At 46.3% G+C, this 15,194-nt stretch overlaps 1 protein-coding gene across 1 annotated transcript in view; it reads right to left on the reverse strand.

Annotated features, from left to right (window-relative positions):
* The window catches only part of APBA1 (amyloid beta precursor protein binding family A member 1), a 220,331-nt gene that overhangs the window by 63,392 nt on the left and 141,745 nt on the right, over window positions 1-15,194 (reverse strand). The window contains exon 2 of the mRNA XM_062208389.1: window positions 537-1,790. Within this exon, the coding sequence (XP_062064373.1) occupies window positions 537-1,721 (1,185 nt within the window). The 5' untranslated portion in view covers window positions 1,722-1,790. The remainder of the gene's footprint in view (window positions 1-536; window positions 1,791-15,194) is intronic.

Consider the following 15,194-nt stretch of genomic DNA (forward strand, 5'->3'; position numbering starts at 1 on the left):
GCCGGAGACGGGCTGTCTCAGCTGCAAACCCTCTGCGGTACAACGAGTTGGAGCCACTTTTTCCCATCTTTCCAGCCCTGCTTACTGTCTGTAAAAGAAAAACCCCTTCCTGCCTAACCCTAAAGACCCTGGTAGATCTGAAAGCCAGAGCTCTCCTATTGCAAGCTCTCCTTCGTGGATCAATACTTTCTCCGCTTTGCAAAAACCCTTTCCAATAGAATCTCCTTACTTAGTATGGACTTTTTTTTTTTTTTTCAAGTTGGCATCAGAAAGGCAAATTCTGGGTCGCTGGGGATGCAGCACCCAGTAATCTCTCAACAACCCTGCAGGACCCATGGGGGAACCACTGGATTACAGCGCTCCGCTATGAGTGCACACTGCTTGAGGCTTACGGACGCCGAAAATTCTTCACGCGCCTCCAGACCATGTATCCCACAAAGTCACCTCCCAGTGACACACAAGGCCGCAGAGCAGCCGTCTCGCCCCCTCCCCGCCACAGTGGAGCCGAGCTGGCCATCGCGCCCGCCCAGACTTACGTCTCCGTCCGCGGGCCTCTGGTCGTCACAGTCCCTGGTGGGGCTAATGTCCTGGCGCATGACCCAGATGGGCTCTTTGGGCTCGTCGGGGGTGTAAGGCGAACGGATGGTCCTGGTTTTCACCTCCTCGATGGCCTCCTTGATGTCCTTGATGGCCAGCGAGATGGCGTCCCTCTTCTCCTTGCTGTACCGCTGCCCGGCCTCGCCGCCCGCCGGCCCCGCCGCCCGCTGCTGCCCGGCCGGCGCCTGCAGCCCGGGGCTGTCGGGGCGGCCCCCGCCCGGGGTGGGGGCGCGCTCCAGGTCCTGCTCGGCCTCAGGCATGTCCTCGGCAGCCTTGTCGAGGCTCTGCGAGCTCATGCTCTGCTTGACCTCGGCCACGATCTGGTCGATGTCCTCCTCCTGCTCGTAGCTGTCCATGCGCGGGTAGGGCGCGAACTCGGCCTCCTTCTCGGGGCTGTCGGACTCGCCGTCGGAGCGCTCATCGTAGTGGTGCAGCCGCGCGCCCAGGGCCTCCTGCCGGTAGGCGGCCGCCTCGTCGCGCTCCTGCTCGTAGAGCCGCAGCCCGTCGCGCGCGTCCAGCTCGGGCGCGTCCCCGATCTCCTCGTACACGTGCTCCTGGAGGCCGCCGTAGTCGGCGTAGGGCTCGGCGTAGGGCTCGTCCTCACCGCGGTGGAAGAGCCGGTGCGTGTAGACGTAGCCCGAGTAGGCGGCGTTCATGGCCTCCTCGTGCTCCAGCGAGTGGAAGTGCAGGTGGTTGGGCAGCGCCCGGCGGTGCGTGGCCTCGGCGTGCTCGGCCTCCGCCTGCTCCGTGTACTCCTCGGCCTCCGGCCGGTACTGCACGGCGTAGGCGCTCTCGTCCTCGGCGTCGTAGCCGTCGCGGGCCGCGGCGATCACGTCGCCCTCGGCCGTGTCCGTGTGGTTGTGGAAGCCGCTCTCGGTGCTGGCGGAGCGCGCCAGGCAGTCTCCGCGCTCCTCCTCCTCCTGCTGCTGGGCGCGGGGGTCCTGGACGACGGCGCGCCCGCGCGGGTGGCGGCCCGCATAGTGTGGCTGCGGCTGCTGCAGCGCCTGCTGCTGCTCCTCCTCCACCTCGGGGCGCTCCAGGTCGGCCTCCACCGACTCGTTCACCTCCCCGCCTGCCGCCTCGTCGGTCACCTCCACCTCCGTGGAGCCCTCCAAGTGGTTCATGGTGGGCGTCGCGGACGGCTGGGAGAGAGGCTGGGCCGGCTCACTGCGCTCTCATTTTGCTCCGCTGGGCTGGGAAAACAAGACGAGGAGAAGCTGTGTTACGTGGCTCCAACGCTAGTGCTGAGCTGAATACCAAGAAAACCATAAAGACAGCTGCTACAGATCTTTCTGCATCTGGGTCAATTAAAAAATGATTGCAAATTTAAGCTCAATCCGACCATTCGTAGCTCATTCTCCCTGTAGCATGTGTCATAATTTGTAATTACATATCAACTTGTTTAATTGCTTATTGGCTTTCTGCCTCCCCCGCCCCCGCCCCCCGACGGAGAGCCTCTGGAGAATTTCTTTCTGCAGTCGGCACACTACTCGGGTCCGTGGCTGATACATACGAATACGAATGCGGAGTACTACTAAACCCAATGGCCGACTCACTCTCGTTCGGGCTGCGGAGGGGTAATCTGCTCTAAGTTGAACTGGGATCCTAGGAGCATTCTAGAAAGAATTATTTAAGTAAATTTAAGGGAAACAAAAATGTTCTTGAAAACTTTTGCAAGCCACTGCTGTCCACACCAGTAGCACCTGGAGGCGGTGCTGGGTCCCCAGTGGTCTCCCAGGACGGCTTTGTCGTCGCTGGCTCTCCTGCTTCTGGTGCGTGGCTTCATTTTTTTGGCCTCCTTGATGAGACTGAACTTGTTCCTGCGTGCATGTTACTGCTCTGACACAGGGAACAAAGGACCCCACATAGTCAAGAAAGGTTGGCAAATGCCAGCCACAGGTGACTTTTCATGTTGAATATTCAAAGGATGGGGAATGTAGGAAGCAGGGCCTCTTAAACATTTTGACCCATGGTTTCCCAGTGATAAGTGTTGTGGAAAATACTCTTGAAGAAACAGTGCCCTGCTGGCTGCTAAGACTCACTTCCCCATAGACCCTGGATTTAAAATTCTGTGAGTTGCTGTTATAGTTGAAACTGGAAAATATGGCTATTAAAAAAATTGCTTTGCCTATTTCCAGAGAAACGTGTAGAGAGGTTTGGTTTCCTGTCTTATCACTAATTCGTCTTCTGGCCTCGTCTGTGTATCATGAACAGACAGCAAGGATGTAAAGAACCCCAACAGGCAGGAGCCCTGTGATCTGGAGACATCTGCAGTGAATGCTACAATGTGTGTCTGCCGTCCTCACTTTGGGAGAGCCCCTGTTACACCTGGACAGACGGATGGGAAGTAAACTCTTGAAAGCGGCTGCAGACGAGTGCGGGAGGGCCAGGGGCCTCTGACTGACTCGCTACCCTTGGGGTGAACCTGAGTCCACTCAGCTGCCCACCACAACCTCAGCGAGCTCCTCTAGTGCTTAGGCCAGTCCCAGTCATAAAGGACGCTGCCACTTTGGAGCTATAAGTGCCACCTGCAGGAGAAGGACCATGTCTCCCCCATCCCCTGATGGACCCTAGCTAGAAGATAACCATGGTTTACTAGATGAACATTCCTATTGCTTCCCTAGAGACGAGAGTCTGGCTTCATACAAATCAGACCCAGGTTCTTTCCAAACATTGTGGTTTCCTCCCCTCAACCCCTGAGAACAGTACTTCTGCTGTCCGTGTAAGGGAGGTTTCCAAAAGCAAGGACCTTTCAGACCTTGAAGCATGGTTCATGCTTTGAACAGAAAGGGTACGTGGTGGAGCTCAGGGCCCTCTGGTTAAGTGGCTTCCAGTGGATTATGGAAAACACAAATATCATGGGCAATTTTATCCAAATTTCCTTTAGAAGAACTTCCTAGAAACAACAGATAAGGGCCTCATTTAAGGTACATGGCTCCTTAATGTGCCCATCTAAGTCTGAAGGGCACATAGCACAGGATTCACAGAGACAGATTCAATCCCACCCTACGCTTGTCTGGCACTGCAACCCTGAGGTGTCTTTGCTGTGTGAGCTCAGTATGAGAAATGCAGTGACAACCACACAAAAGTGCCTGAGTGGCCAACAATTCACAGTGACCATGGAAGGAACTGACCCTACCAGTGCTCTAGTGAAAATGGCCTTTCTCTCTGACCAAGTATACTGTGACATGTATTAAAAAGAAGTGTGGGGGCTGGCACCACGGCTCAATAGGCTAATCCTCCACCTTGCGGCGCTGGCACACAGGGTTCTAGTTCCAATCAGGGCACCGGATTCTATCCCGGTTGCCCCTCTACCAGTCCAGCTCTTTGCTGTGGCCCGGGAGTGCAGTGGAGGATGGCCCAAGTGCTTGGGCCCTGCACCCGCATGGGAGACCAGGAGGAAGCACCTGGCTCCTGCCTTCGGATCAGCGTGGTGCGCCAGCTGCAGTGCGCCGGCCACAGCAGCCATTGGAGGGTGAACCAACGGTAAAAGGAAGACCTTTCTCTCTGTCTCTTTCTCACTGTCCACTCTGTCAAAAAAAATAAATAAAAGAGAAGTGTGGATTTTCTTTGGATTAAAACCATATCTGCCCAGTGAATGGGGCTTTCTTGTAACTTATTGACTCAAAAGCAATGGAATTTCCATGCACGAACATGTATTAAATCATGGTGAAGAAAGCCCTTGTGGGAAAATACTGTTAAACATGGCAGCTTTGGTACAATGGAGCTTTCTGTTCACTTAGTACGTTCCCCTCATGCCTCCTGCCCCCAGGCCTCAGGGGAGGAGTTATGCATAGGTGGTTTGTCTCTCGCTCACCATCATGGTTTCAAGTACATGGCTTGGACTGTGGTACTGCAACATGTCCATGACACATTGATGGGAGGTATTTCTCCAGGACAAGCTGGTAACTTCCAAGGAAGGGGCTGAAGTTGGCGGTCAGGTCCGTCACTGGCACACACGAAGACTATGCCCCATTCCCTGTCCTATTTAAAGACTGTATTTAAAAAAAACACTGATGTTGTTTTCAAGAATGCCAGGTTACTATGGGAATATGTATTGGTACACCTTTTTTGAAAGCACTTTAGCAAGATGAATTAAAGTCTGCAAGAGCTAACATACATTTTGCCCCAGTAATTTCACTTATAGGAGTTTTCAAAAAACCTGATATGAACAGAGATGTTATTCATGATATTTGCTTTAAAAGCAAAATTTATAAATATGAAGCACTAAGTACTTGCAGGTATAGTTGTTAAACACGTTAGCCTCATTGCCATCTGGGAAGATGGAGCATTTTCTCCACAGGCAGCTCCACCTGGAGTCCCCACAGCACTCAAACTCACCAGCTTCAGCTCCCCACCCTCCCTCCATACCCTGGCTCCCCAACCTAACCCCCACCCCTCATATCTCCTGCAAAAGTCAGTGTCACCATCAGCCACCCACTGGATTGTCTCCAGCCTCCACCTTCTACCCCAAGCTAATGGCTGAGCCTATTGCTTTAATGATTCTCTGATCATCGTAACACCGTTGCCTTGTCTTGGTGTTAGCTACCAGTTGTTTCCTGGACTCCGTGATTTCTCAGCCCCCTGCACCCTCCCACCTGCCAGCCTGATGGTCTCTCTAAAATACAAATCTGAATCCCAAAACCCTACGCTTCTGACCTTGCAGTGATTCCCCTCTAGCGCATGGTGCAAATGCTTAGCTAACTATGAACCAGGCTCAATGAGACATAACAACTCACTTAAGCCTCACTTGAGCCCAAGAAGAGTGTGGTCATTATTGGCTCTTTTGCAAATGAGAAGACGGAGGCCTGGGAGCTTGGGGGATTGCCCAGGTAGCACACCTGGCAAGGGATGGTGCTGGTGTTTGATACCTGCTTTCTAGCTCTAGGGTCTGGTTTCATGAGTCCTGTTCCGGGTCAAACAAGCCTGTGGGCTGCTTTAGCCCTCCAGCTGCATCTCCACCCTTCATGCTACACTGTCTGGCCCAACGGCCCCAAGTTCTGGCACTGGCCCTAACTCCCAAGATGCTCCCATTCTTGGGCTATTTTTCACCTATAGCTCTTCCCGCTGAATCTTCCGTGTCTTCCCCAGAGCAAGTCCATACTCGAGCATCTGTTTGGTGCCTGTCATGTCCAGAGGAGTCCTAGGGCTGAGCAGTGGCCAGGGCCAGGGAGGCTTCCTTGCTCTTAGGAAGTCCACTATTCTCATACATGGGGAAAGGAGAGGGGAACAAACAATAATTACAGAAAGAAGTCAACAGGATAACTTCACAGTGAAACATTCAACGAAGCAAATACAACAGGGTGATGGCACAGATGCAGAGAGTGTGCCACGTGGATACTGGCATAGGAGGCGATGTGTGAGCTGAGGTCTGGACCATCAAGAAAGTGGCAGCCTTGTAAAGAGGAGAGGGCAAGGGCCTTGAGGTGACAAGGGACCTGCTATTGAGGGACAGAAATGTTTGTAGGCAGGTGTGGAGCGAGTAGGGGACATTGTGATGGGAGATGAGGATGGAGAGATGGGAAGGGCTGAATCAGGTGGGGGCTGGCACATCAGGTGTGGATTTTACCTCGAGGGCAGTGCTGTTCTACTGGGGAGTTCAAGCAGAGGCGTGATAAGGCCTGAGTGCATGTATGTGTCTATTTATTACAGCATCTGTCATTGTGAGTAATCATTCTTCATAAAGCTCAGGGGAAAAGAGGAAGGTCTCATCATTTGTCTGTTATTCCTCAGTGCCAAGCACAGAGGATACACAATAGGTAGTTGAGGAGTTTTTAGTGATTAAAGAAACACAAGAAAACCTTCATTCCCTGTGTGCTCTCAGCCAATAGTTAGGATCTTCTAGGCTACAGCATGATCACCTTAGGAGAACTCAATTCTTCTTTACTCCGTGAATCTTTGCTGTTCTCATCCAACTATGCAGCCTCCCTCATCTTCTGATGTTGACAGTACTCCCCAGATGCTAGCGGTTCAGCCTTCTAGAGTTGGGGGCGGTTGATCTGATTGGCATTTATTGGGCATGTATCAGGCACTATGCAGGCAAAAGGGATTTCAAAAGTTTCTAAATCACAGAGTCTTCAAGGGAAGATGCATTCAATAATGATAATATCTGGTGATAAGTGCAAAATTGTAATAAATTCAAGATATAAAGGAGCCTAGAGATAAAACGACAACAACATGTAACAACACATCATTGTTTGAATTGCATACAATGCTTGTATTCTGAATGGGTGTGGATTCATGAGCTCATATGCATCCTGGTCCCTGAGGCCTGGGGGAGAAATGCCACCACACAATCAGTGTCAGTGATTATGACCATGCGCCTCTAGCGCCTCTAGCGGCAGGGCAGGGGCAAAGGGAGGGCGAGTAGCTGACTGAGTAAATCTCTCCATCTACAAAAATACTGGCTGACCTGAAGACACAAGCAAGAGAGACCCCTCGGCAGTGCTCTCAGAGCATGAAGAAGGGCACCCCGGCTGCAGGAGTGGGGGTGTCCAGGCTGCTTACTGTGAGGTACAGGTGACTCTCGGGCCCCTAGTTCTGGAATGTTCCATAGCCTGCTTGGAAAAGGTGAACAAAGGGAGGGATCTCCACTTTTACTAAGTGTACCACTTAGACCATTTCATGACTCAGCAGGTAAATCCAGATAACTCAATGTTTTCTGAGACCAATGTTGATTTTGGATTAATAGAGAGGATTCCCAGTACCCTATCCATTTGAATATATTCAGAAGCAATTTTAGAAGAAGGGCCTGACTGAAGATGAAATGCAATAGAAAAAAAGAATAAAAGGAGTCTTACCGGGTTGCTAATCCAGAGGATGCTGTGTGTATGGGGGCTTGTGTTGGGGTGAGTGCTAGGAAAGCAGGTGCAGGGAACACACAGGAAGGTAGTGAGGGAAGTGGGAAAAGAAGGCAAACAGACTGTCTTGGCTTCCCTTGCCCTGATAACCAAGCAGAAGCCCACTTATATAAAAGTTTTTATATTTGTATAAATTTAAAATGCACAGTTACCTCCTGTGACCCTAATGAGTGCTACTCGCCTTCCCTGTTGTGGTTGGAAGCCCCAGTTGTGGGGACTGAGCCTGTCCTGATACACCTGCACACCTACTACTCCACCAAGTCAGGGGAAGCCTGTGTCCCAGAGATGCCGGCAGCGTGTCAGTGTCCGAAGTAACAAACAACTGTGGTTGCCAAACAGGATTATCTCCCGGATGCTGTGGACACACACCCACCCTGGTGATTAACCGTTCTAATTTTCTAAAAGGATGAGATAATAGGATATCCCAGTAGTCTTATCTATCTTCTCAACTCTATAAAATGCTTTCCCTACCATGAATTAGATCAATTGTGAAACATTTACTAGGGAATCCAAAGACATCAAAGAACTCCACTGGAATCATCAGCTCTTTAAAACAACACATTTTTTTAAAAGAGTAACATAGAGAAGACAGAATGAACCCTGGAGTCCATTAAAGCTTAATCTCCTTCGATTCATCTGGAAGTTAAATTGAGGGATAATGGGAGCCAAGATGGATACAAAACACATTTCTCCTTCCTAAAATCATTTCCACTTTGTAGACTCACATGGTCAGAAATCTCCTGACACAGATCTCTTGCCTCCCTGATCTCCATGTGCTTGCATCTTTGCAACCTGGCCTGGCAGGCAGCGCTAGCAGTGACTTCAGGGCAAGGCAAACACCTGAAACCCAGAAGCCTTGCTGGATGGTTAGATACCAGCTACAGCAAGGTCGCTGTGGCCGGGCTGCCGGGCTGTGTTCTTCACCTTGTCCCTCGTAGGTGAAGACGTGTGACTGCACATCTTCAGTCCCCCTCCAGATCCCCCAAGCACCCTTTTGCCTGCTCTGTGCCTACAAGGCTGGCCTCTTGGAACCACATCAACAGTGGTCCTCTGGCTTCTGTCTGGATTTGGCCAATGAGGAATTTTGGTGAAATATCAGAGAGAGGGAGGAAAATAATGTTAGGGTTGTTTCTCCCTCAGCTCCCTCCCTACAAGGTCACCTAGGGCAGAGGACATCTTTGGTCTGGAGGCACAGCCATGTGACATCACATGATGGCCATCTCCCATTCTCTTCAGGCTTGTTGGCTGTAGGGTAATGGGGTCCTATGTTGGCCTTGGAAAGTAGTTCCTCTACCAAACTCTTTGCCTGTCTGTATGTTAAGTAATTTGAATACCCCATGTATTTCCGACTGGGACCTAACTGATAACAAAGTGACACTTAGATTTATAGATGACCCCCAAAAATTCAATAATGAGCCCATTTAAAGACAACTGTGAAACAATAGGTAGCAGAACTCTAGTGAAAAACATGAAGGTGGCACCTGGATGGGAAATCTTGTGCCAGGTGCCACTGTGTCCCAGACCCACCATACCACCTCACCTGAGGATGCATGCATGTGGGAACCCGGCCCAAGAAATCCACACAGGAAGCTTCCAGGGCATAAGAAGCCCCACAGCTGCCCGCCTGCCTGTGTCTCAGTCTCTGTACCTATCCCTTTCCTTTGGCAGAGGCAACCTGACCCTCTCCCACTGGCCTATTCCATCACCTACAGGCTCATCCTGTTCCCATACTCTTTCCAATTATAATTTCCATCTTAGCTTTGTCCCTTACCCTAGGATTAGTGCCTAGCCCCTAGTCTTCCACTTAGTGAGTTGAGTGTGTTTCCCCTGTGGATAGACTGTCCCAACACTGGCTGCCTCTTCACCCCAGATATTCCATTTCTTAGATGACTAATGCCAATAGCTTGTCAGGTGTCCATTTGGTGACAGCTGCCACATCCCTTAGAGATGGTGGACTGCCTGGTGGACCACATTTCACCTACAGAGGCAACTGAACTTGCCTTCTAGCTTGTGCCCAGCCCAGGCTGGTGGGGCCTGATCCTTGTCACCAGTCCTTAGCAAATAGTATCCCTACAAGTCTCAAGAGGACTGCCTCTGCTCGGAGACTTTGACCACTCCTTTTTTGAACAGCTTTCCAAACTAGTTTATGGAATTTGAAGTCTATGGTATTTGAAGTTGTTCTCACTATTCCACTTAGTTACATTTGATTTTAACCTCACAAGGTCACCATTACCTTATTTACAGGTGCTATGGATGGTGCTTACATTTTTCAAATATCTATCCCTTTATGTATCATCTTAGCAACCACTCCACTTAGTGAGGTATTGTAGTGGCTAAAGAGACAAAATGCCTGATTTGAATCCTGGCTTTATCAATTACCAGCTTCTTGATTTTGGGTAACCTCAGAAAATATCCCATTTTTATCATTTTTAATGTTGTGGTGTGGTGGGTTAAGACACCATTTGGGACAGCTGCATTCCTCAGATCACCTGTTTGGTCCTTACTACTCTGCTTCAGATCCAGCTTCTTGCTAATGCTTCCTGGGAGGCTTGAGCCCCTGTCACCCTCATGGGAGACTTGGATGGAGTTCTGGGCGCCTGGCTTCAGACTGGCCCAGCTGTGGCTGTTGTAGGCATTTGGGGAATGAACCACTGGATGCACAATCTCTGTCTCTCTCTTTCCCTCCTCTATTTGCCTTTCAAGTACATGAAAACAAAATCAAAAACATTAAAATGGGGCTTATAAGAGTACCTGTACCACTGGTTTATTCTAAGGATGATATTGGTTAATATATATGAAGGTCTTAGGATCTGATGCATTACAAATGCTATTTAACATGTGCCATACTTGGGATTTAACAGATAAATATGCAATTTTTAAAAAGTGAGAAAAATTAAAAATATAAATTGCTTGAGCATATGGTGGTACATTGATTAATATTACCATTTCCTAAATAAAGCCATGTAGGGGTAGAAAACAAGTAGGTAAGCTACTTTTAATCGATTCTTAAACAAGGCTGGATAAAAGTAAATCCATCAAAGAGTAATCGCAAACCTTGAACTACAAATGGGCCAAGCTATGTGGCGCCTGAGATACTATATTTCCAAGCCTCATGACAGTCCCAGTGGGAATTATTATCTCCATGTGCTGATTATGAAGCAGAGGCTTAGACAGCTTAAATAACTTGTCCAAGGTCACTTGGAGCTGAAAGAGGTGGAGGTAGGGCTCCCTGGCTCTCACTGTTCATGTTCTTCTCATTACATTACACTGAGCCCATCAAGTAATGCCATTGATTTTTTTTAAACAAACATCGAAATTGGTGTAATCCCTTTTAGAACAGCCACCTTGGCAGCTCCGTCCTCACATGTTCCAAGGGCATTGCTTTTGCTCTAAACACTTTGGGCACTCCTATATTGGAATTGATTTCAAAGTTAATGTAAAGGCTTTGAAGGGACCAGCAAATCGTTTTCAATATTCTATAGCCATATGTAGTCCTATCGGATTTTGTTTTCACCTCAAAGGCTATCATCCAGATTTATCCACCACCTTATTTACTAGAGCTGGCTGTGAATACTTTTTGATGTTCTCCAAATATCAAATCTATTCCTAGCGGATGAAGATGTGCAAACCGTGATTATTCAGAAAGACCCTGGTTCAGCTCTGAAGTTAACTCCAAAGGATGGTTTTAAAAACTGTTTTGGTCAGTGGCCATGTGTTTAACCTGAGCCTTGATCCTCACAGAGGAAACAGTGGGAGAGAGGCCAATTGGATGGATGCACTCCTGTGTGATTACTGCAAAGTCAGGTTCATTACTTTCACTCCATCTTGGAATCTGCAGCTAATGCTAACCAGGCAGGAAAATTAATTCATCCACTTGGATTAATTCAGTCGTGCCAACTATGAAGCTCTGGTAACAGCCCAGTCTTTGATTACAGAGAAATTTCTGCATGTATGCAGATTTCCTTGTTGTCTGGCTCTTGTCTAGCACTTTAACAATCAAATCACTCATTTATCATTCTCATTCCAATAAAATACGTGAAATAAGCTTGAAGCAATCAGAAGAACTCAGAGGGGAAATCTTGGAAAATTATAAGAAAACTCAAGAGGTATCCTCAAGAAATCAAAGCAGATTAAAGTCTATCTGAGTTTTTGTGAAATGCCTCTGGTATAAAATCAAACATATTTACATAATCCATAATTTATTGAGGTCTACATAAAGTTGGTATTTTTTTCTCTGTTGCAGTCCTCTTTTTTTTTTATGCCCCACACAACTTCCTTTCTACCCTCTTCCCTGTGACATTTATTACCTCTGTTGCTACATTATACTCAGGTCAGTGATATTAAATCAACAGTTACAATTGATCTGGACCATTTTCTGATATGCGTAACCTTCAGAAAGCCACACCCACCCACACCCACCCACAGACACACACACACACACACACAGAGGGTCTACAAAAATCAGTTCAGCTATGTTAGTTTTCAGAAGCTTATTAATTCATGCTGCAGAGGAGATGGAAACAGGAGCATCAGGCTAAGGAGCAATGAATAGTCATTCTTTAAAATGTGGTCTTTCCTTTGAGACCACATGACTTCAAATTTACAGCTATTGTTATTTTTACAAATGATTTGGCTCATTAGAAAGTCAGTTAACGCATTCCTCTCTATTCCCTCATGTTTTCTCTAGCATTTTCCTTCCTCAACTTTACAACAGAATATCAGCCACAATCCTGATCACAAAACTTCCAAGGAAATTCTTGTTTCCAAGCTTTTGTTTATTTACCTGAAATGAAAGCAGTGCAGGGCATGCTGACCGTAATCCTCAAACTTTTATTGTTCTTCAGAAATATCTCAAATCTGCTACACAAGGGCTACATTAGGTGATTAAAAACAGCTGTCCCCAAGACCAATCACTCCCTAACAATTCAACTTCACATCTCCCTAAGAACAAAGTCCTCTAAGCAACTATTAGGTAGCAATGATGGCGATGACTTGAATCTGAATTTGAGGCGCCAGAAATCCCCATACTGATTCAAAACCTCTCAAGACAGTCCACTCTCAGTTCAATCATGTTAGCAAAAAAATTAACAGGGAAAGAAACCTTGTGGGAAAAGGCAAAAATGGCTTTCCTTAAAAATGACTCACAGATGTTCTGGAGACATGACAATTCATTGGCCATGTTGACTGGAATGTGAAGAGGTAGGGTGCTTGCAGCCAGTTACCCCTTTGCTCTTGTTCACTAATTTCATTTAGGCCTCAAACAGGGGGAGACCAGTGAAATCCAAATGTGATTTTCTAGGATGCACAGCCTTTTAGCCACCTCTAGGGAAGACATGAGTTTCCAAAGGAGACTTTTTTAATTTGCTTTATCAAAAAAGAGGGTAGGTTTCATTGCAGATTCTCTAGAGAAAACCGAGGTAAATGGGTACATCACATATGACATCTCTTACTCTTCACCTGATACATTTTCCAAAATCATTCTCCCAAGCCACCAGTCAGAGAGGACCCCAAAGCTTAGCTCATGAGCTCCCCCTACACAGTCCTGAGTCTTCGTGGCTCATCACCTTTCCTTCTGGATCTTCAGTCTAGAAAAAATACATTGTGAGCCACACACGTAATGTAAAATTGTCCAGTAGTCACATTGAAAAAGGTTAAAAAAAAGGAAATACTGATAATATATTTTATTTAGCTTATCAAAAATATTATCATTTCTACATATGCTCAATATAAAAATGATTACTGATTCAGTCTATATTTTTTCCTGCAAAGCCATTGAAATCCAATGTGTATTTAATACTGATTGCATATCTCCTTTAAGCTTAGTCCCATTTCAAGCATTTGACTTCCACAAGTGGCCAGAGGCTACTGTATTAGGCAGTGCCATTCTAGACCTTCCTGCTGGCTCCCCCCGGAACTCTCATCTTTTGTTTTGCAGGATAATTATGCTATGTTTAAGCCGTTCTGAAAATATATTCTACCACCCTCTTCTTTCACCCTGTTCTACAAACAAGAGTCTTCAATGATCAGAATTTTCCTTTCTAAATAAAAGGAGATTATTTTCTCTAGTGATTTCAGTTTCAGGCCTTAAATTAGGTTTTTGATCCATCTTGAGTTTCTTTTTGTATATTTTGTGAGTTAGGATTCAATTTCATTTTTCTAAATAGATATGTCCAGCTTTGCTAGTGTCATTTATTGAAAAGACTATCCTTTCTCTAGTGTCTCTTCCTGACACCTTTAAAAACATCAGCTGGCTGTATGTACATGCATTAATTTCTGGGCTCTTAGTCTATCCCACCGATCTATGTGATGGCTTTTATGGCAGTACCATGCTGTTTTAATTACTATAGCTTTGCAGTATGCCTTGACATCAGTTATTATGATGCTTCCTCCTTGATTTTTTTTCCTTCTTAGCATCATTTTGGCTGTTCTGGGTCTTTTGTGATTCCCTAAGAACTTTAGGACTGATTTTCTAATTCTCTAAATATGTTATGAGTCTGTATCTATTTTCTATATCTTCTTGATTTAATCTTGGTAGTTTATGTGTCTAGGAATTTATTCATTTCTTAGAGATTTTCCAATCTGTTAACATAGCTTCTTGTGATCCCTTGAATTTCTGTGGTATTGGTTGTAATGCCTCTTTTTCATCTCTAATTTTATTTGAGTTTTTTTCCTTCTTTTTTTCCTTTGTTAATCTGGACCTCAAAAGCACAGGCAACAGAAGCAAAACTATCCGGGCTCCATGGTGGAATGGTGAGCGCTCTGGATTCTGAATCTAGCAATCCGAGTTCAAAAGCAAAACTAGACAACTGGAATTAAATCACACTCAAAGCCTGCACAGCAAAGGAAAATAGAGTGAAGAGACTTGTGACAGAATGGGAGAAAATATTTGCAAGCTATTTCTCTGACAGAGGATTAATATCCAGGATGTATCAGCAACTCAAATTCAACAACCAAAAAGCCAACCAATCCAGTTAAGAATGGGCAAAGGTACTGAATAGACAGTTCTCAAAAAAATACAAATGACCAACAGGTCTATGAAAAGATGCTCAATTTCACTAGCCTTCAGGGAAATGCAAATCAAATCACAATAAGATAACACCTCACCCTGTGAGAATGGCTGTTATCTAAAAGACAGAGAGTAACAAATACTGGCAACAGTGTGAAGAATAGGGGAACTCACATATGTTGTTGGTGGGAATGTAAATTAGTGCAGCCACTGTGGAAAACAGTGTGGAGGTTTCTTTAAAAACTAAAAACTAAAAACTAAAAACCGACTTGCCATAGGATCCATAAATACCACTACTGGATATATATCCCAAAGACATGAATTCATTGTGTCAGAGATACTGCTGCACCACGTTTACAGCAGCAGTGTTCACAACGGCTGATACATCCAATCAACCAAGGTGTCCATCAACGGATAAATGGTTAAAGAAAATGTGCTATTTATACACAATGGAATACTATTCAGCTATTAAAAAGAATGAAATCATGTCATTTGCAGTAAAATGGATGAAACTGGAAGACATCATGTGGAGTGAAATAAGCCACACACAGAAAGACAAATACTACATGTTTGCCTTTATATTTGGAAGATGAAATTAAAACAAACAAACAAACAAAAAACAAAAAAACCTTCAATCTGAAAAAAAAGGTGATGATGAGTAACCAGTCAACCAATAAGTAACTATTGTTGTCGTGACCCAGAACCGACTCCAGTACTGCTTGGTCATCACT

The sequence above is a fragment of the Lepus europaeus genome, chromosome 12 (genome assembly GCF_033115175.1).
Source record: "Lepus europaeus isolate LE1 chromosome 12, mLepTim1.pri, whole genome shotgun sequence".
Taxonomy (NCBI): domain Eukaryota; kingdom Metazoa; phylum Chordata; class Mammalia; order Lagomorpha; family Leporidae; genus Lepus; species Lepus europaeus.